The sequence below is a fragment of the Phoca vitulina genome, unplaced genomic scaffold, assembly GCF_004348235.1.
Source record: "Phoca vitulina isolate PV1807 unplaced genomic scaffold, GSC_HSeal_1.0 scaffold17, whole genome shotgun sequence".
NCBI lineage: Eukaryota > Metazoa > Chordata > Mammalia > Carnivora > Phocidae > Phoca > Phoca vitulina.
This window is the reverse complement of record NW_022589720.1, coordinates 206,489-227,926: the sequence shown is the minus strand read 5'-3', so window position 1 is coordinate 227,926 and position 21,438 is coordinate 206,489. Positions and strand designations below refer to the sequence as shown.

Here is a 21,438-nt window from a genome sequence, read left to right as displayed (position 1 = left end):
CACGTGGGTATTACCCAAACAAAACCAAAACCTATGTTCACAGGAAAACCCGCATGTGGATGTTTGTTGCAGCTTTATTCATAATACCAAATCCTGGAAACTCAAACATCCCTCAAAGGTCAGGTGGACAAGCACGCTGAGATGCATGCGCACCAGAGAATGACAAAACCATCTGAGCTACACGCAGCCCACGTGGCTGGGTCACAGCCGCATCTTGCTGGTGCCCAAGCTCCCTGCCGTAGGGACCCACACCCAGGTGTCCTGAGAATAGCAGCTGGAGAAGGCCCCAGGGGCTGGAGAACGTGGGCATGCGGCCGGGGTACCGCACATGGGCAGCCCCAGGGAAATTCGGGCACAATGGAACTGTTGTGTGTCTTCATTATGATGGTGGCCACACCACACCACCAATAAGAACAAATTTTAGCGTGCATGAACTTAAAAACAGTGTTAGAAAATGTACCCATGGTAGAGCTGAACTCTAGCGAGGGTCAAGCGGTCAGTAGTCCACAGCTCCGGCTGGCACACTGCACGTCCACACTCAACACTACAGCCCGCCTTAGCAGTAGGACTAGAAACCCAGGACGCCGCTATTTGTGACCTAATATGTATGTTTCCAGAACCTGCCTATCCCACACCACACCTCCCCTGACACCCCATGCCCAGCACCTTTGCCAAGGTGCGTGCTGGGCAGCCCCTCTGGCCATCCATCCTGGCTTCTCGACGCGGCCACGGGCCCAGGAGCACTAACCACAGACAGAGAAACACCAGGCCCTGCCCCAACCCCAACAGGGACCCTGGACCCCCAACGGCTCTGAATCTTGTTTTTTTAATCTTAAAATAGCAGACATTAGACCACAGGCCTTTTAAGTGAGTGCCAGCTCTAAATTTTTATGAATTTATGATGCCTGCCATAAACCTCTCATTTTTTCCAGTTTGTCTTTAAGAGACTGAAGATTGGAAATAAAAGCTGGATTTTCTCGTTATTGTGGCTTGATTTGTTTATTTTGCTGTTACATTTTTAAACTTCAAAAAGAGTCTCTAATTTCAAAGTTTGAGAACCCCCACACTAGAAATGCAGTGAGGAGAACCCTCACCATACAACCTAGCCTGTTTCCAATCCAAGGGAACTTCCAGAAACTTCTGTGGTCACAGAGAACGTGTTACAAGAGGTGGCAGAAGGAGACTTCAGTCTGCATGATGGAGCGGGGCAGGGGGCCAGCAGGACAGCCCGCAGCCTCGGGTCCTGTCCCAGAGGGTCACTCCCCAAACGTGAACACCCTGGGCCAGTGGCAGGTATGGGGCTAGGCACCACCCTTCCCGCCCTCCCAGCCCTGAGGGAGCTGCTCTGCTCCCCGGGCACAGGCCTGGCCCCTTCCTGGGCTTCAGCTGGGCAAGGACCTCAATGCCACGTCCAGGTCCACGTCCTGAGGCCCCCAGAGGAGACCTGTTCCGAGCGCGGAGGGCAGGACAGCTGCTGCGGACCCACAGAGGGGCCGGAGGGTAGTGGTGGGGACCACAGCGGTCCCCTGGGCTCCAACAGATCGGGGCACTGTGCACATATGCTTTTGTTGTAGTGGGGACACAGTTTAAAGATTTCATCATCTTAATTTTGAACATGAATTAGAAAAAGAGCAATGCCAGTCATCTTTCACCGGGAATAAAACTCAAGCTGGCACAATGTTTTCCAGCCCCAAGCTTACTAACACTGACAGAAAAATCCAACTTTAAAGGAAAAATTAATATTTAAGAATCTGCTTCTGAAAAACATGATAAATAATGAAGTATGGAAATACTTCCTCTATGGAAACCACAATATTTCTAAAAGTGCCTCTGCTGCTAGAAGCCATGCTCTGCTCCAGACGGGACTAAAAGCTGCAGGGGCTCTAAGAAGGGGGTCCCCAGGCACCCACCATACTGAATTTTCATGGAGATTAAACACAAGTATGTACTTCCTCCTATTTTTATTTTTAAAAAAGGAAGTGATTTATAAGCTCCTTGATCTTCATGAGAACAATCACGTCATCAGGGGTGAAGGCCATGGGGGGATGTGGAAGGTATGTGGGGTTGTGGGGGTCCCTTGGGGACCGTTGGGGGTCATGGGGGATCATGGAGGCCATGGTGAGTCATGGAAAGCCATGGGGTCGTGGGAGTCCCTTAGGGACCATGGGGGGGTCATAAGGGTTTATGGGAGGCCATAGGGGGTGAGGAGGGTCCCTGTGGGGACTATGGGAGGCCATGGAACTGTGGGAGGCTGTGGGAAATCCTAGGGGATCATGGGGGTCCCTTGGGGACCATGGAGGGACATGGGGGGCCATGGGATCATGGGGTCTCTGTGGGGACTGTGGGTGATATGGGGATCATTGGGGTTCCTGTGGCGACTATGGGAGATATGGGGGTTGTGGAGACCTATGGGGGGTCGTGGGTCATAGTGGGCAGATGGGAACCCCCAGATTCCAGACACAAGCGTCTCTGGCTCCCCTCCAATCAGCCCAGACATTTTCCATCTGTCCATCTGTCAGATGGCAGATGGTAGCACCCCGTCCTGCGCCTTCCCTTCAGGTGAGGCAAAGTGAGGTCATCTCAGGCTGAGGTGCCCACCACCATAGCCCACACGCCAGATAGCTGAGCACCCAGGAATTCACGCACAGACAGTGGGAAGCCGCTGACATGGTCAGGGAGAGCATCGAGGTGGGAAGTGGACTGAAGGATGGGCAGCAAGAAGCAGGAGGGGCGAGCCTGGAGGACAGTCTCTGACCCCTGTCCTCCATGAGGGGCACCAACACCCCTCGCAGAGGACACGATGAACAGCAAACCACTGAGATCGTTCCAGCGGTGAAGGTGCCAGGGCAGCAGCCTGGCCACAGGGCAGTGCCCAGGCCAGCTGGCAGGTGAGGGGCTGGGGCTTCCCTCCAGGACCCACTGGCAACAGGTCACTCTGGCTGCCACGGGGCAGCTGGGGTGCAGACAGGGCACCCAGAGAAGAGGCTGATGGGCTCCAAGCAGACTCAATGGCAACAGCGTGAAAGGCGCCCATTCGCCACTGTTTCTGCCCTTCGGTGAGTCAGCCTGACAGATGGGTGGGCATGTGCAGCCGAGGACGCTTCACCTGGGGGGACAGAACTGCCCCCAAACAGGGCTGGAGGCTGAGGACCTGGTGTAGGCATCCCAGGAGGACACGCAGGAGGACGTGGGGCCTGGCCCCTCTGGGACCGTCGGGGAAGCATGAGCTCGGGCACACCTCTGCCGCTGGTTACGGGCAGCCTGCGTCCTCCAGCCCTTCCTGAGATGGGGCAAACCAGGGCCCTGGTCTCTGGGCTGCTGGTGCAGACAGCGACCCCCTCTCTCTGTGTACAGTGACTTGACTGAGCCCAGAAAGCTCCACCTTGCCGTCCTATCTTGCTTGAGAAACCGAGCCATGGCATTCCCCTGCCCTCGCGAAGCAGACCACATGAGAGGGTCAGGAAGGGTACAGCACCTCAGAGTCACCAGAGGTGGGAGGCCCCATCTTGGGGAAAAGGCTGACCTGGGCCCCTGATGCCCTGTGTGTAACTATTGGTGTTAAATGGATCAGCCGGGCACACCTGCCAGATCCTGGGAAGCTCAGTGTGCAATTCTGTTATTAATTAAAAAAAAAAAAAACCTGCTTAATTTTTATCAGGTTCTTCCACTGACAAGTAAAACCACAGAATGTAGAATGAAAAACGATTTTCAGATTTGAGGTGCATGGACCAAGGCCACCCCTGTTCTCTCTGTCCCAAGATGCTGGACCTCACCCGAGCATCTGTGCCTGATCTCCATGGCTCCCAGGGCAGTCCCGGAGCTCCACCCTGCAACATTTAATTGTAAGCGGTCCAACCTGCCTGGGGGGGGACACGGACGGCCCGCACAGCATGACAGGCGTGTGACCGAAGGGCAAGGGGGCTCACCTCCAGCAGCAGCCTTCCCTCCAGCACGGCAGATCTTGCGCTCAGACCGCGGTCTTCGGGGGAGGGGGCACTGACCGCCAGCTGCCGTGGGCCCTTTGGCACAGCTGTCAGAGAAGAACAAAGCAAGGCCGTCAGCTCCCTGCCGGGGCCCCAGACCCACTCACCTTCTTGTGTTTCCCCAGTTCTTGGCTGCCGCTGTCTGCGGGCAAAGCCACACTCTCAAGCTGACCCGGGGTCTCCTGGGCAGGACACACCGGGGCAGCACAGGCTCGGGTCACAGGGCGGGAGGAGAGCTAGGACCCGGGCCAAGGGGGGCCGCCGGTGGGAGCCCCGGTGTGATATTCAGGAGTTCAGGCCATCTGGGCTGGGCCTGACCCCGAGGACCCCACCCCTGTTCTGCTCCCCAGAAACTGCTCAGAGTCCCACCCTGCCTCAGGGACCCCCCTGGGGTCCTCAAAGCTCCTCTCTGGAGATGCAAGCTCCAGCAAGTGCCCTAACTCAGCATTGCTGCCCTACATAACTCGGACCCCCTCGAGGGCCTGAGTGACCTCATCACGCCCCCCCAGCTCCCCCAACCCCTCCCCAACCCGCCACCTGGTGTGGAACAGCCCACACTGCATGGGCTTCCCAGCTGGAAAGGAAGCCCCAGGAAGGCCTGCCTGGAGCGACTCAGGTGCCCCCAGGGGGGGCAGTTTCCTGGTCCCCCCGACTCCCAACCCCAGTGTGGCTTCATCTCCATCTTGGGGTGAAGAGCTCAGACATACAGACATGCAGGTCACACAGGCAGATGTCATCCACATCCCAGCTCACCAGCCCCTGCTGCAGGGTCCCCCTCGGCATGCAGAATTGTAGAGGATCCCCTGGGGTGGGGAAAGGGGCCTGGAGCCTCTGTGGAGGGCACGGCAGGGCAGGAGTGCCTCCCAGCTGCCCCTCAGATCGGTTTCCCGACTGAAGCTGCAGGTGATATCAGTGCAAGTAGGGGTCAAAGGGCCACGGTCGAGGCAGACGGAACCCTTGCATTTGTTCTGGTCTTGGGGGAAAACAAACACGGGCGCTTCCATCTCCCGCAATTTCTCTTTAAAAATCATCAAGCTGTGCTGAACTTCTCCTCGGGAACGTGCTGGTCTGTGGTGGTTGTGCTCTCCAGGTGGTGTTCATGTCCGCTGGCCACACTCGGACCCAGGATCTGTTCCACACTCCCTGCACCCCGCCCATATTAGTGAGCAGTGGGCAGCATCTACTCGGCTGGCAAGCTGGATAGAAACTGGCCCCCCGAAGCCCCCAGAGCCCTAGGACTGCCGGGCCCCCTATGCGTGCACTCCAGGTGAGAGGACCTGTCTAATGCCCCTTGCTCGGTGGGACGGGACCACTGTGGATGGAGACCCCCTGCGTCTCACCCCACACCAGCCACACTGCTGGACCGGCAGCGCCCTGCCCCCGGGCCGAGGCCACGCTGGGCCCCTGCCCTGAAGCCTTGTGCTGCCTGGCGCAAGCATGTTGTTGGCCAAGTGTCCACAGAGGCAAAGGGGTGGATGCAGGGAGGCGGCCCTCAGGAGAGCCCCACATCGTGGCCTTTGGTCGCTGTCTGGCTTCCCCGTCCCGCCCTCACTCAGAGGCCTTTGCTCTATCAACAACCCCCCCCACCCCGCACTGGACCTTTGTTCTCTGCACTAAATATTTCCAGAAATGAACCCATTTCCTTGGGCAGAAATCAGGTGTATCCGGGTAGCATGAACAGTCATACCTGGGGGCCCCTGGGCAAAGGTGCAGAGACGGTTGGTGCTCCAGACGGCCCAGGCCTCTCTTCCTAACGGAAAACCTCACCAGCAAGCAAGCCCCCACCACTCACTTGTCTTCAAGGCAGCAAAACACTGAGCTTGGAGATGTGTCAAAAGTCAGAGACGTGTAGAGGTGCTTAGTTGTACCCTCTTTGGCACGTCACCCTGTTGACTCAACACTCAGTCGGAAAGCCGAGCGCTCTGAATACAGTGAACCCACACGGCTCTGCCCCCAGCACCCAGAAGCAGAAAACCGACCCTGGAGAAGCCAGCGCTGCCGTGTCCCCCCGAAGGGAACCCCCAGAGGTTGAGGGGAGCCTCTGCGAGGGGTCACACATGACCCCATGTTCTCAAAGGTCAAGAAAGATAACAGAGGGCCACCTACCCACACACCCAGGCCACCAAGCCTCCCACAAAGCAAACTCCATTGCAGAGGGGTCATTCCCACCCCCACCCCAGCTCAAACCAGCTCCCTGCCTCCAGCCTTCCCCAACATGCCCCTCAAATTAGGGGAGGGGAGGTGTGGGGTTGGGCTATCCCTGCCTGCCTGTTCTTTGCCCTGCAGACCCTGTGGGCAGTGATGATTCGCAGAGCTGTGAGGCTAGGGTGGGGGAAACCCAGCACAGTGATGTCACCACGCTGTGGGATGCTCACCCCCACACACACACAATGGGCTACGCCCCATCCCACACCCACTAGAGGCAGAAGTGTAGGGCAGCCCCCCAACTTTTCTCCTCTCCCCACCACGTCTCTGCACGGGGACACCAGTCCCCCAGCATCGTGTGCTCCCCACCTAGGGGGAACCCCCCAACTTCTCTCCACTCCCCACCATGTTCTGCACGGGAACACCAGCCCCCCAGCATCGTGTGCCCCCCACCTAGGGGGAACCCCCCAACTTCTCTCCCCTCCCCACCATGTTCTGCACGGGGACACCAGCCCCCCAGCATCGTGTGCCCCCCACCTAGGGGGAACCCCCCCAACTTCTCTCCCCTCCCCACCATGTTCTGCACAAGGAAGGACACCAGCCCCCCAGCATCGCGTGTCCCCCCCAGCTGGGCACCCCCACTTCCCCTCCTCCGCAGCCACATCCCGGCGGGGCACGCCCGGCGGGGCCTCCTCTGGGCTCCTGTCACGCGATGGGGCCGTCAGCCCCGCAGTGACAGCCACCTGGACCCCGGCCAGGGCCTCGCGTGCGAGCAGAGCCGCCAACGGGCCCCACCCCCAGGCCTGTGGCAAGACAGAAAGAAACCGAATGTGGAGCCGAGCCGGGGGTGGGGGCCAGCTTTCCCGGAAATCCATGTGAGCTGACAGTGTTTGCGCCTCACTTCCCAGGTCCCCCAATTCAGGGGCCCTCAGGGAACTGAAACAGGGTAGCAAACTCCAGCGGGGTGTGGGGTCCCAGCCAGCATCCCGCCATTCCCCTTCTCAGTGAGTGCCCAGGCGATGGACCGCGGGGGCAGCCCCAGCGGGGGGCGGGGGGCAGGCAGCAGCCTGTAGGCTGTCCCCCCAGCCCCTCCCAGCTCCACTCTGCCCTGGATCGGCGCTTCTCTCCTGGGTCCTGCTTTCTTTCTCCCCTGTGACCGCAGGTCTCACCTGCGGGTCTGAGCCGGGAGTGAAAGGGGGCTGGGGCTGAGGATGGGGGGACTGCCAGTGCCCTGGAAGCCTCCGCAGACAGACCCCAGCCCCATGCTGGGCGTGCCCTGGGGGGTCCCACCCTCTCCATGCCCAGCCCCCACCTGGTCCCTGTCACCCCCTCATCTGCACTTGATTGCCCATAGTAAAGGGTCGGGGAGAAGGGCTCTCAGGGAATGGGTGGGGGTACAGGGTGTCCTTCTGGGGAGCTGGTGAAAGTGTGAGGAGGAGTCTGCCATGGGCCCCTCAAAGGCCTGGCTTGATCAGGAGAAATTCCAGGGATGAGAGGCACACCAGGGCCCAGGGTGTGAGAGCCCCCAGGAACCAGCTGGGGATCAAGAGGCCTGTCCACGCCCAAGTGCCCCATGGCCCTCGTGAGCCGCTGGTGCTGTCCGGCCCACAGAAAGGGGGCCAGGCTGCAGGCCCTGGCTCCCACCAGGACCACGTCCCATTGGCCCCACCCTGTTGGCAGCCAGTCCTCCTGCCCTGCCTGGACTCTGAGGGGCAGGTGGGGGCCTCTACGAGCCCTGGGGATCGGCCTGAGGCCAGCATTCAGCACCTGGTCTGTCACACAGAGCTCAGGCCCACACGGCAGGAAGAGGAGGCAAGGGCCAGGCTGCCCACTCCCAGAAATGAATGGACTCCCTCAGGCTCACAGCCCAGCCTGAATCCTGGTGGAAGCCTGCACTGCTCGGCCCTGCAAGTCCCTCCCCCACTCTGAGTCACCCAAGGGGCCCGGAGGGCCAGCCACACGGAGACTCCCACTGCGGTCCAAGCTATCCACCAACTGGCTGCAGAGTTCACTGCGGCCAGCGCGTCTCACTTCAATGATTTCTTACATCCCTAACAAGGTCCATCTGGGGCAGAGAGAATTGGAGAAATGATGGAGACAGTGGCCATCCGTGTACACACACAGGCAGGGGGTGTCGGGGTGCTTAAGAAGGGAGGGTTCGCTTCCCTTTGAGGCTCGGACTGGGGCTGCCTGCACCCTGCCAGCCCCCAGCCAGCACCCCCATCTCCTTGCTAAGAGCCCTCCATTTCCCTCACACATGGGGCATTCAGAGCAAGGTGCCACCCTGGGCCAAGCCACGTGCCCTGGGGCCCAGCATCCCACCACAGTGGCTGCTTAGAGTCTTGTGGCTGGGTCTGGCCAGTGAGAGACGCAATACTCTTGGTGGAGGAGAAGCTGGAGGACTCCCCTATCTCTGCCTCTGGATGGTGCTGGGATGCTGAGAAGGTGGCAGCCACTTTGTTCTCAGCTTGGGGGAAGCCTACTCCTTGGCAGATAGGACAGGTGAGCCAGGATAAGTGGGTCCAGGATGTAGCATGCACTGAATGTGGGATGCATGAAGTTGTCTAGGGGTTGGGGCAGGACCCTTGTCACCCAGGGTGATTGAGAGAAAAGCCAGGGGCCCCACTGGAGGCTGGACTGAGACCCCAGTTCTGACCATCTGCAGGTCCTGGAGTGGACAGGCCCATGTCCACAGACCAGCTGAATGGAACACATGCCTGGTAAAACCTGGCACTATTTCAGGGTCGAGCCAAGAGTCGTGGGGCTCTGCACCATGTGCCAACCTTCATGCTCTGGGTGGCACCCACGGCATGTCTCATCTGGGTCATTTCTTCCTCCAGCCCTGGTCTAGCATCGTGCTGCCCCAGGCCTTCACAGGTCAGAGCCCACCTCCAGCCTTGCCTGTGCGTACCTACGGAGGCAGATGGCGTGACCGCAGCTCTGCTCTTCCCCGTGCTACGCCCAGAGGTCAGGGGCAGAGGGGAAGCAAGTGAGCTTGAAGCACCCAGGGGACCCCCAAGGAGTGGGCGTGCCCTCCTATTTCTGGCCACTTCTCATCAGAAGCTAACTTCCGCCCCAGACCCCTTCGGAGGCATGCTTAGCAGAGAAGAGCAGACAGCTTAGAACAGGGGGTCCCGGGAGCCTCAGCTCCCCTATAAGACAGGTCCAACACCATCTGACATGCTGTGTGCGCGGCCTGGGGGTGAGCTGCACCTTCCTCTCGGCATGCCACCTGGGGGCCGGGGCGCTCACCTGCAGACTGACAGGTGCAGGATGTGGGGGGCCCGCCATGAGGGAAGGTCAGCTGTCCCACCCACCACCAGGCCCCCTTCTGGGGGGCAAACATGAGGCTTCTCCCGAGCCCACGTGTGTTCAGGAGCAGACGGGTGCCCTGAGGAGCCCCAGCTTACCTCTCGCAACACCCAATCTCTCCAACCAGACTAAGGCCCTGGCAGAAAGAGTCAGGGGAGAGCACACGCTTCCCAGGAGTGGGGGTGGGGGTGGGGGGGCTTCGGTGGGTGTGGAGCTGCTGCTCACGGGAGGGCAGGCTCCCTACCCCAACAGGGTCTACAGACCCCTCTGCAGTTTCTACAGCAAATTAATGGACCATCACCTCACAGTTTTCAAACTGTGAGTTTTCAAACTTTTAAACCATCCCCCCTTTTACTTTTCAAGGACTAAAAGATTAACTCCTTGTTTTGCCTTTGGCAGATGAAAAGGGGCATCCATGCTGGAAGAAAGGGGTATACAGTGATCCTCAAGGGCCTCGAACTATTCACAGAGGAAAGTCTTGGCCACTCCGTTACCTTCTGAACAGGCCGTCCTCTGCACCCGGATGCAGAGAACAGATTCATTCACTTCCTTCCCTAAGAGGCTTGCGGTTTGTGGTGCTCTGGTGTCGGAGGTCCACCCAGCTCCCGCACGGGGAAGGGTTAGAGGAAACGGGAATACCACCCTCAGGTTCCCTGTGTGGGAGGCTGCTGACAGGCACAGTCTCCTCTAGCCATCGAAAGGAGGTGAGGTCCCGACAGAGAAGTGGGGAGCACCCAGGTGGGTGGCGGGCTGAGAGGTAGGAGGACAAAGTGCAGGCCGAGGGGCACAGGGTGGCTCTGGAAAGGCCCTTGGAAGGACAGCGGGCTGTGTACAGAGTAGGTGAGTCCAGCACGTGTGGGGAAAGGCCCCTAGTCAGGGCAAGTGTCTGGGGAGGAGCCAGGACGATGAGGGTCCTGGAGAACCCCCAGCCATCCCAGAAAACAGGCAGCACCAGCTGAGAGAGAGTGCCGGGCAGGATGCTCCTGGGAGTGGGGGCTCTCCCCATCCTGGGGCATCCGCAGAGGCCCATCTGTCCTACACCCACAGAGCAAGGACGTGCTGGCCCTGTCCCCGGGAAGGCAGGCCCCTCACACCTGGGTGGGGCGCAGACAAGACTTTCTTATGGTTCCTGTGAAAAGATACAGTGGCCCAGCCCGCACGTTCCCCCTGCAGCTCCCTGGGGACCTCGCCTGCCCCAGACAAAGGGCACCCATCCATGGTCTACTCTGACTCTGCAGACGGATGGAGGTTTTTGGAGGGAGGCTCACAGGGACACTTCATTTCACCAGGGCTGCGGGCACGACCAGAAGAGACCCCCAATGGGGTAGCACGAGGCCGGGGGGGACATGCCTGCCGGCCTCCCCTTTCTGGGGGGTCCATTCGTCTGAGCCTGGATGTCTCCCCATACCAGTGAGGGGGTGCGCCCCAGCCACACCCCCACAGACCTCCCAAGCACTGCCCCTCCTGTGAATGACAAAATTATTTCATGATTACACACAAGCAGGGCCCACGGGGGCCAATATTTACCTCTCTCATCCCTGCATCACGCCAACCAACCAGGTGGACCCAACAGGTGAGACAACAGGCCTAGAGGGGTGGATGCAGGAGGAGTGGAAACAAGGTATGTCCTGTGCGAGGGTGTGTATGTTCTGTGTTGGGGCCTGGACAATGTGAGTCTGAAGAAGGGAGGGAGAAGCAATGTACTTTACGTAGGTTGCTTCTGACACGTGGTGTGGGTGCATCTTAACAGCAGGAGAAGATGCTTATGCCCTGCGTGTGGGGGAGGAGAGCCAACAGCCTGGGCAAGGGTCCTAGCAGGTGTGGACTGGAGGGCTTGTGTCCTTCCAAGACCCTTGCATTAGGAGGAGGGGACTAAAGCTGCCATTCAAAGCCTCGAGTTCCCAACATAAGAAAAAACATAGGAGTATAAACAAACATGCTCGTTTCTCACAAGCATTGCATTTCAAAAATAAGAGAACAGTCCGAGATGTATCATCCGGTTGTTGATTTTCTATAAAAATTTTCCATACATTCCAAAATGCACCAGGCAAGCTTTAGAGATTTCACACTTTGATACTGCTCAAAAAGCACCATAAAAAATACATTTCCTCAGAGCCAGTGATGATGGAGAGGCTGTGGCCACCCCATCCACTTACTCTGGTCAAAAGAACACATTTCCAACCCCTTCCTGAGGCACTCTGCGTAACTTGGGCCACACGTTCTGCAGAGAAAATGCACTCTTTCCTTAAATCCCCAGAGCAGGATGCAACCAAAAATAGCTCTTTGAGAAGAAAAAGAAAAAGGAACATTACGCATTGCAGATCCATACTTTCTTCATGGTGTGAAACATCTGGAACAAGCCAAATAGTTGGGCATTTTTGTTGAGTTTCAACACATCAGAAGAAAAGTACACCAGCACCAAGCCAAGGGTTCAAGAAACATTTTGTGAAACACAACAAAACAAAACCCCAAAAGGGTACTGTTGCTTTTAAAAAGTCAAATACTCATTCAGTGAATAAGTGCATGCATGCAGATGTAAGACACAGTGTGTGCATGCCACCGTGCCGGACCCATGGCACTCACCGCCCGGAATCAGGGAGCTCTACGACCAGGCAGTTCCAGCCTCGGGGCGCATGCCCGGCCGCCTCTTTGCCAACAGTCCCAGGGCTGTACCTACAGGCCCAGTGTCCCAAGATTTGGAGGAGCAAAACTGCCAGAGAACATCTGATTCATGTATGAAGAATGAATTTATAATAAATTTATAAAGAAGCCTCCAGTTACATAACCTTGAATTTGCAAATAACCCGACTTGAGGTTGGCCTGTGAGTCACCCTCACACGTCACCATGAAGTGAGCGGTTCCTATCACCCATGCGTCATTCGCGGTCGATGCTATGGACAGAATGGAGGTGGACGGCTTCAGTGCCCAAAGCCGTCCGCGGGCTCGGGGGCCTCTGCAGAATGCAGTCATTCACTCGCTCACGCCAGCATCCCTGCCCGTCCTGGGGCACACCTCCTAGGGGGGCTCTGCCAGCAGTTTGGGGGAGGCGTGATGGGAGGAGTGTGGCTGGGGAGGCAGCCTAGGGGTGACACCGAGTAAGGACCTGAAGAAGCTGAGGGACTGGGGGGGCCTGGCTGCACGAAAATGAACCCAGCAGGTGCACGGGGCTATCAGGGAAGCATCCCCCAAGTGAGACACAAGGAGGCCCCACCTCGTGCTCCATGGCACCCCGTCCCGGTGTCCGCACGATGTCCCAGGCCCACAGCCACCCACTCGCCTCCTGCCCACTGACCAGCCAGCGACACTCAGACCCGGTCTGCCGGAAGTGCTGGCTGTTCTCTCTTTACCAAAGGACTGGGTGCCCAAAGAGGCCAAGTGCTTCTAAAGGGTACAAACACGACCTGCCTGAGAAACACATGCGTGTGCCATGGTCACCCAGACATTCGCCCGCCCGCCATCGCCCCCCGCTCCCCTAGGGACTCGCTCTTGCACCCACTCCGGAGCTGCCATGATGCACACCTCAGAGCACCTTTTCAGGTTTTTCGTTTTCTTTCTCCCTCCTTCTGGTCATGTGTTTATGTTTTATTTTGAGACAATGTCCAACTTACAGAAAAGCTCTAAGAACAGCACAAAGTGCACAAACACACTTTGCCCAGAGATTCCACCAACTGTCCCACAAACACCCTTTCAGCCAGGGGTTGGGTCCCTGCGCCCAGTCTCCTTGGTCCTCTTCCACATCCGTGACCTTGACCCTGAAGATCATTGCCAGTTACTTTGCAAACCGCCCCTCAGTTTGGGTTTGTCTGGTGTTCCCTCATGGTTAGACCAAGGTCTATCCCTCCTCAACAGGAACATCACCCAAGAGAAAACGTGTTCTTCTCTGCCTCCTGGTGCATGGCACGTGACGTCAATGTACTCCACTATTGGTGGGGTCAGAGTTGGTCGTCTGGGACAGGGGGTTTCTCCATTCTAAGTGTTTCCCTTAAGCATGAATGCATACTTTGTTGGGAGATAGTTTTAAGACTACAGTAATCCCACTTCTGACCCCACTTTCAGGCACTGATTTTAGCATGAACATTTCTTGCCTGAGTTATTACTATAATGGTTAGTGACCACTGACTTTATAACTCACCTCTGTCTCCAGTCACCTATCCACAGCCCTTCCTCCCGTCTGTATCAGCAGTCTGCCCAAAGAAGAACTATCTCTTACCATTCATTCATTCATTCATTCATCCATAGCAATGTGGGTTTATGGAATCCTATTTTATTCACTGGTTTATGATCTATTACTCTCCTTTTTCGTTTTAATGCTGAAATGGTCCAGGCTTCGCCAGTGGGAGCCCTTTTGGGATGGCTGTGTCCTGTGGCATGTCTCTCACCCTCTCTGAGCACTGCCTCACTTTCTGGCTCAAGATGCTCTAAGCTGACCTGTGCTCTCCCTGCTCCAACTCTGGAGGGAGGCCTGAGTTCCTTTTGATGGTGAACAGTGTCCAGAAGCCAAGATCAGAATGTGAGCTGTGCTCACAGCTACCTCGGACCTTGCCAGTGGGCAGAGCAAACACATGTACACACATATTTATGTCTATAGCTGTCTTTATATTTTGAAAACCAGGAGCTCACACCAGGACCTCCAATTCCAATTCAACACGACAGGATTCAGTATAGAGTAGAATGGTTTTTCCTTTAATATTTGGTAGAAATTGCTTTAAAACCATCTGGGCCTAGATTTTAACTACTGATTCAACTTTTTAAAAAAGATTTTATTTATTTATTTATAAATAAAAGAGAGAGTGCACGCGCATGCAAGCAGGGGGAGGAGCAGAGGGGGAGGGAGAAAGTGGGGGAAAGAATCCCAAACAGACTGTGCTGAGCATGGAGCCCAACAGGACGCTCCATCTTATGACCGCGAGATCATGACCTGAGCCGAAACCAAGAGTCAGACGCTTAACAGACTGAGTCACCCAGATGCCCCGATTCAACTTCTATATATTTTTTAAAGATTTTATTTATTTATTTGACAGAGAGAGACACAGCGAGAGAGGGAACACAAGCAGGGGGAGTGGGAGAGGGAGAAGCAGGCTTCCCTACTGAGCAGGGAGCCCAATGTGGGGCTCGATCCCAGGACTCTGGGATCATGACCTGAGCCTAAGGCAGATGCTTAACGACTGAGCCACCCAGGTGCCCCAGGATTCAACTTCTTTAATAGTCATATGACTATTTGGGGTTTTTATTTCTTCTTGAGTCAATTTTAATGAGCTAAATTTTCAGCAATGTGTACATTTATATTTTCAAATTTATTGGCATAAATTTGTTCATAATAGCCTCAAATTATCTTTTTTTAAAGATTTTATTCATTTATTTGAGAGAAAGAGAGAGAGAACATGAGTAGGGGGAGAGAGAGAGGGACAAACAGACTCCCCACTGAGCAGGGAGCCCACTGTGGGGCTTGATCCCAGGACCCTGTGATCTTGACTTGAGCCAAAGTCAGACGCTTAACTGAGCCACACAGGCCCCCTTTAAATTATCTTTTAAATATCTGTAGCATCTATAAGCATGTTCCCTTTACATCCTTAATACTGTTTATTCTTTTTTCTGCATTCAGTCTCACCAGATCTTTATAAATTTTATCATTGTATAGGAACTCTATTGTATATTTCTTTTCCATTTCACCAGTATCTTCTCCTTTATTATTTTCTTTCTTTGACTCTCTTTTTATTTTACTTTTCTTTACCAGAACTACTAAACCAAATACTTAGTTTATTAATTTTCCATTTTTCTTTTATATATAAACTCATAAGGTTATTTATATCTGAGGATTACTTTAGCTGCATCCTACACATTTTGATTATAAATATTTTCTTCCTTACATGATGTTTTCTTCTTCAATCTATGAGTTATTTACAAGTGTGTTTATTTCCAAATATAAAGGTTTTCAAGTCATCTATTATTGATTTCCAGTCAATTGCACTGAGGTCTTAACATGAATTTGTCATAATTTTGTCTTTTGAAACTTATTGAGACTTGCTTTATTGACCAATATGTTTTCAGCATATTTACAAATTTCATGTGGGTTTGAAAAGATGTGAACTCTATAGTTTCAGAGTATAGTGTTTTATGTGTGTCCTTTAGATTAACCTTTTTGCATCGTTGAAATCTCCTAGAATCTTTACTGATTTGTATTTATTTGATCTATTAAATACTGAGAGAATTACTTAAAATCTTTCAGGATGATGAATTCATATATTTTTCTGAATAGTTCTGTCAATTTTTGTTTTATATTTTTAAGGTTATGTTACTAGAAGCACAAATTTTAGTGCTTGAAAAAATTTTTTCAATTTAAAATTTTAATTGATTTAAATTTTAAAAATCATTATATAGTGACTCCCTTTGATCTTAAGTAATGTTTTTTAACCAAAAATCAAATTTTTTACATTAAAATGGCTTCATCAGATTTCTTTCAGTTAGCACTTTTCCAACATATCTTTTCCCAAACTTTTCCTTTCACCTTTTCCATGCCGTTTGTAAGTTGATACAGTAATCCACTCTAATAATCCTTATCTTTTAGTTGGCATATTTAGTCTATTCACATTTACTGTAATTTGTGACATACTTGGGATTTTGTGTTTTCTATTCCATGCTTCCATATCTCTGTTTTCTCCTTTCTTGTCTTTTTTTCTTTGATTGATTACATTTTCTCATTCTATTTTTTCTCTCCACTAGTTTGAAAGGAAATCCCATTTCTCTTATCCTGATGACTACCCTGGACATTGTATGATGAATTAGCTCATCAACTTTCCCAGGAAATTTACACATGAACCATTGAAGTCTGTGCCTCAAGTCTCCCTCTCTACTTTTACATGCTTTTATGGTTAGGAATTTATTCTCTCTTTCTGGTTTTGTTCTTACAATACATCATTATACTATTTTATACAGTCAGTGTTTGCTTCAATCTGCCCACATAGTCACCACCCTCCTATTCTTCCTTCTATCTCCACTCCAAGTCTCCACCTGGAATTCCCTTCTTTCTGCATGAAGTCCTTTAAAATTTCCTTTCATAAAACTCTCTTTGGGTTCTCAGCCTCACGTAGTTTTTAGTCTCTGAGTATTCCTTAATTTCCTACTGTCTCACTGATATGTCATAACAGGTTTCAGATATTTTATCTTTGCATTTTTGGCTGTTAGCAGCAGAATGACTGATTGGTTATTGGTCCATTGTATTTTTGGAAACAGAAGAAACCATATACTTGGTAGCAGAATTCCCCATTAGACTCTAAATGCCAAGGGGATGGAGACCATGGTGGCTCTTCTGTTTTCTTCCTTATAACAGGTTGTTAATATGGAACTCTTTCTGTCTGCAAGAGTTGAGGTCCCAAAACAACAGGGTTCCAACTATACCCAAGTCCCAAAGTGAGATTCCAGGTGACCTAGGCAGAATTGCAAGGGAGGTGTCAGAGACGAGACATGCTCAAGGCTGGAGAAGGGTCTCCTTGGAGGCGCTGTGTTGTGAGCCCGATGCCCCCACCTGTACCAGGAAATCAGTGAGGGCTGCTATCTCTCTACACTCAAGAAATCCAAAAGACAAAGGCAGTGCCTGAGGCTCCCGGTAGGCACCCAGCCTGCACCAACATGGTAAGTGCTGCCTGCCAACCTGGCGGGTCCAAGGTACACATTTCCTAGCGAGCAGGTAGGGCCACAATGCCCCCAAACTGGCCTGGCATGTGTCAAATCCTCCAAGTCCTCCTAGAGACATGAGCAGAGGCCTCAACAAAGGAGGCTAGAGGCACCATCTGACACCTGAGGCTAAGAAAGGAGGTGTCAGGGACCAGTTTTGGAGAGGATGGAGCACCAGTGTTACCAACTGCAGTAGAAGACCCCTGGATCCCCCACTGGGCCCTGCCTGCTCGCTTATGGCAATGCTGCTCACCTAGGACCTCACTGAACCCTCACCTCTCCTCCCTGCTGCTGCTCTGAACCCGAAGGGCAGGAAACCACAGCTACCACTGGGGCAGGACCAAGAGGAGAAGCATCCCCTGAGCCCCAGCCCTCCTGCCTGCGGCAGCCCCAGGTGAGGGTGAAGAGAAGGCTCACACTTGAAAGACAGGTCATACTAATACCAAGCTCAGCCTGCTTAGGGAGCCAACGTGAAGAGGGGGTGTTGGGGGGAGAGACACTGAATTCTCTGGAAGGGACCAGAAACATCGGGGCTGTCCTGGTTCTTCCAGGGGTAATGGGGGAGCCAGCCACAAAGGAAGTTTGCTGGGGCAGGGAGAAAAAAAATCAAAGCTGTTCTGTGTTGACCCTGAGTTCTGGCTCCTTCTCAGTCCTGAGCTGACGCAGAAACCAGGAGGGAGGGAGTGAATCAGTGCATGCACGGACCAATGAATGCCTGCTTCTCTTCCTGGAAGTAATTTAGATATGGCAAGAGAAATAAAATGGCACATAAAATAATCAAGGATGATCTGATGACTACTGAGGGACCTTCCTGGGAGCTGGGGTCAGAAGCTGGTGGCCACAGATGTTAGGACAGCACAAGTGCTCCATCCCGAATGACTCAAAACTACTGTGTCTTTGCTGGAAATGCCACAGGGAGCCATCTTCCAGAAAGTGTTAGTGATGGAGAGGAAGGGGTAAGGGAAGGTGGAGCAGATGAGGAGGTAAGAGGCAGCAGTGATCCACAACCATGTCCCTGGGGGATGAAGCCACTGGATGCTCCACATGAGAGGGAGAGGAGGCAGGTCCCAATCCTCCTGCCCCCAGAGGGCCCTTCTCAGTCAGCTTGAGCCGCCATAATGCGACACCTTGCTCAGGTGTTTAAACAACAGACAGGTACTCCTCACAGGTCTGGAGCCTGAGGTCCAAGGTCAACCTCGAGTTGCCTCTAAAGGCCGACATGAAGGGTGTCCGCTCGCACCAGCGGGAGGCATGGGGGTAGCACCTGGTTAAGAAGAGCTAGGCATTCAGGTCGATACTAGGACAGTGGCCTGAACTCTTGGAAACAGTAGATCGGAGCCTTTCTGAGACCACCAACCCCAGCCTGGCCGGGTACAGCTCGATCCGTCCGGAGAAGAAGTGACCCCGTCCCCTCCCAACTGCCCAGCGAGGAGGTCAGGTGGGTGAGGGTGTGTCCGTAGGAGGAGGTGAATCACCAACCCCACCCAGGGCAGCCCCAAACCTAGCCCAAGCTGTCCAAATGGGCTCAGTGGAAGCTGGGCATCCAGAACAGAAGTGCTTCACGAAGGCAAGTCTGGGGACCACGCCTTCGACGTGTCCTGGCACCCACTCCACGGTTCTCCACCACACTGCACGACTTTCTCAACTTCATCACATCACAAACCTCCTGAGAAAGCACCCCTGTGCTACACAGCTTCTAAAATGTTCCAAGTCATCCCAGTAAACCGACCTCAACACCACTGGGGCTCAGAGTGACCACCAAATAGCCCCAGTCATGGGGATGGGGCCTCCCTGAGGGGACACAAGGAGGGGTCCGTGAGAGGTCTGTGCAGTGCCCCCCTCCCGGTGCAGAAACCTGGGCACAGCCCCTAGTCTCCTTGAAGCCCCCAAGGACCCAGTCATCAGCACTGAGCCCACAGTTAGCCGGGAATGATACAGCCTCAGCCCCACTCGCAGGTCCCACTGGCCGGGTGACTACTGATTTTTAATTTAAAAAAGTAATTCAAAACCCCTGAGATGTTACTCTCAGCTTCTGCTCAGAACACAAGCTGGGAAGAACACTGTCCCACCTTTCAACAAAGTGTGGTACCATCTTCTGATCTGTGGGTTTTCTTGGCCCATCAGACACCCAAGGTTGAGGGCAACCAAGAACACAAATCTAAGATACCGGAGCTTCAAGAGAGAGTCATGAGCCAGACGTGTGGACACTGGGAAAGAGAATGCAGACAACACTCAGACGCGGTGATGAACGTGACCGGCGAGAGAGGACACAGAAGCCTGTGGTTATGGAGGTTGGCGGACAGGAATCTGCACTACATACCTGCCCACAGAGGAAAGAGAGCCGTGAGAGGGTCCTGGTGGAGGCCAGGGGAGGGCACCAAGCCCTGTCCCCCGAGGGCCTGGGGATCCCCAGTGCTGCTGGGGAAGGAGCACAGAATCCCTCTGTCCCTGGGGAAGGGGCCCCGACCTAGGAGGCTCCACCTGAGACACAGGACCTGGGCAGCGAGGAGCCAAACCCTTAGAGAGCCTGGGGTAGGGGGCTGCCTCAGCACAGCCCACAGACAGCACCTGCCCCTCACCTCCTCTGGGAAGCCCACCAGCCCACAAGACCCTCCTGGCGACCTCCACTGAGGGCCACCCCACCCCATGGCACCCACCATTCTCTGCCACCCTCCAGACTACTTTTTTGCTGCCAGCCATGGACGTCTGGGTGATGGACACCTGGATGGCACCCTTTTAACCCAAAGAAAAAGTGGGTGGTTTAGTGAGGAGGACTGACCTGGGCTGAGTCCTGAGTGAACTCCAGGCTCGGGCTGCAAAATCCCACAGGCCCGGTCGGGGACGGAAGACGCAGGTGGCATGGGGAGGCATGGGGGCACAGGGGAATATGGATGCCCCAGAGGGGTCCTGGGCATGGCCGATGCCTTGGCTACCAGCCCCCAGGACCAAGCCTGGCTCAACAGACCCGATGACCATATAGCCTAGTGTGCTCGGCCTCCCACTGAGGGCAGGCAACCTTTACATCATGGCTCGGGACGAGCCTGGACTACCCACAGGGGTCCACGCCCCAGAGCAGAGTGAGGACATACATGGGTGGGCTCCTAGGGTTCTGGGATATGGGATGGAGGTCGAAAGGAAACCCCATGTAGAGCCTTCACACACAGAGCAGGCTCTCCGAGGCCAGCAGTGGTCAAAGGATCTAGGATTCCCACTCCGTAAGAGAAATGGAGGCCAAAGTGGGGGGTTCTTTGGAGGGGCCAGTCGGTGAGGTGCCCAGCTGGAGTACCCACTGGGCAGAGTTGTCCACAGGCCCCTCATCTTCCCTCACAATGGGCTCTCTGGAGGAAGTCGGGGTTGGGGGATGGCTGAGTCCTCAGGAAAGCCACCCTCCCTCTCCTGGGGGACTGGAGAAGGCCGGCAACACGCACTGGCTGAGTCACACCTCAGGCACATTTGGATTTACAAGGAGTCCAGGCCTGGCCAGTCATCTCAGTGCAAACTGCTCCCACCAGTGTGGGAGGTGGGACAGACCTGGGTTCACATCGCCCCAGGGCCTCAGCCCTGGCCCACTGTCCTCACTGCAGCCCCAGGCATTTTGTTCAGCAACGTGAAGAAGATGTGCAGAATTTGACCCCCAAAGCCTTCAGGCAGAGCATGGACTCTGCTGTTGGCCGCAGCCCCCACCACTCCCTAGTGGCCATACCTGCCCCTTTACACATTCATTTTACTCACTCCCAAAGACATGTAGTAAGTCATGATTTTGTAAGAAGTTCAGACTTAACTCAAGATGATGGCAACAGTCACAGGCTCTGAAATAGGGTGGTGACAGTCACATTTCTTTCCCCCCTGGAGCTGAGCCAGGCCACAGGGAGAACAAGCCTGGCCCAGAGCATCAGACGTAGGGCAGCACCCACCCACAGCTACTGCGAGGGTCCGACACGCCAGGGACTCCTTGTGCAGGGGGTGCCGGCCTGGGTCACAGCATCCCCAGGACAGGCACAGCACCAACACGGAAGGTAGGTCGCTCGGCAGTTAGGCTAGCTAATGGGGGAACATGGCCTCCTGAGCTCAGCCCCATCCTGCTCCCCCACGAAGCAGACCTGCCTGGTCCTCTGAAGCCCTGAGGCTGTGAGCAAGCCAACCTGCCCCTCCCACAGAGCCTCTCTGGTTCACCAGCATTCAGGGACTGCTCCTCTAAATGACCCCCAAAGACAGGGGGTGCAAACCAGCCCCCCAGCAAAGTAGGGTGAGACCCAGGTGAAACCGCGGTGGGCACCGGTGACACCCAGCCGGGCGCACGTGGGCACAGGTCAGGGCACGGGCGACA

At 54.6% G+C, this 21,438-nt stretch overlaps 1 protein-coding gene across 1 annotated transcript in view; it reads right to left on the bottom strand.

Moving 5' to 3' along the window:
• AHRR (aryl-hydrocarbon receptor repressor) overlaps window positions 1-21,438 on the bottom strand; it is a 78,622-nt gene that overhangs the window by 40,183 nt on the left and 17,001 nt on the right. Inside the window, exon 4 of the mRNA XM_032415300.1 lies at window positions 3,927-4,030. Coding sequence (XP_032271191.1) covers window positions 3,927-4,030 — 104 coding nt within the window. The remainder of the gene's footprint in view (window positions 1-3,926; window positions 4,031-21,438) is intronic.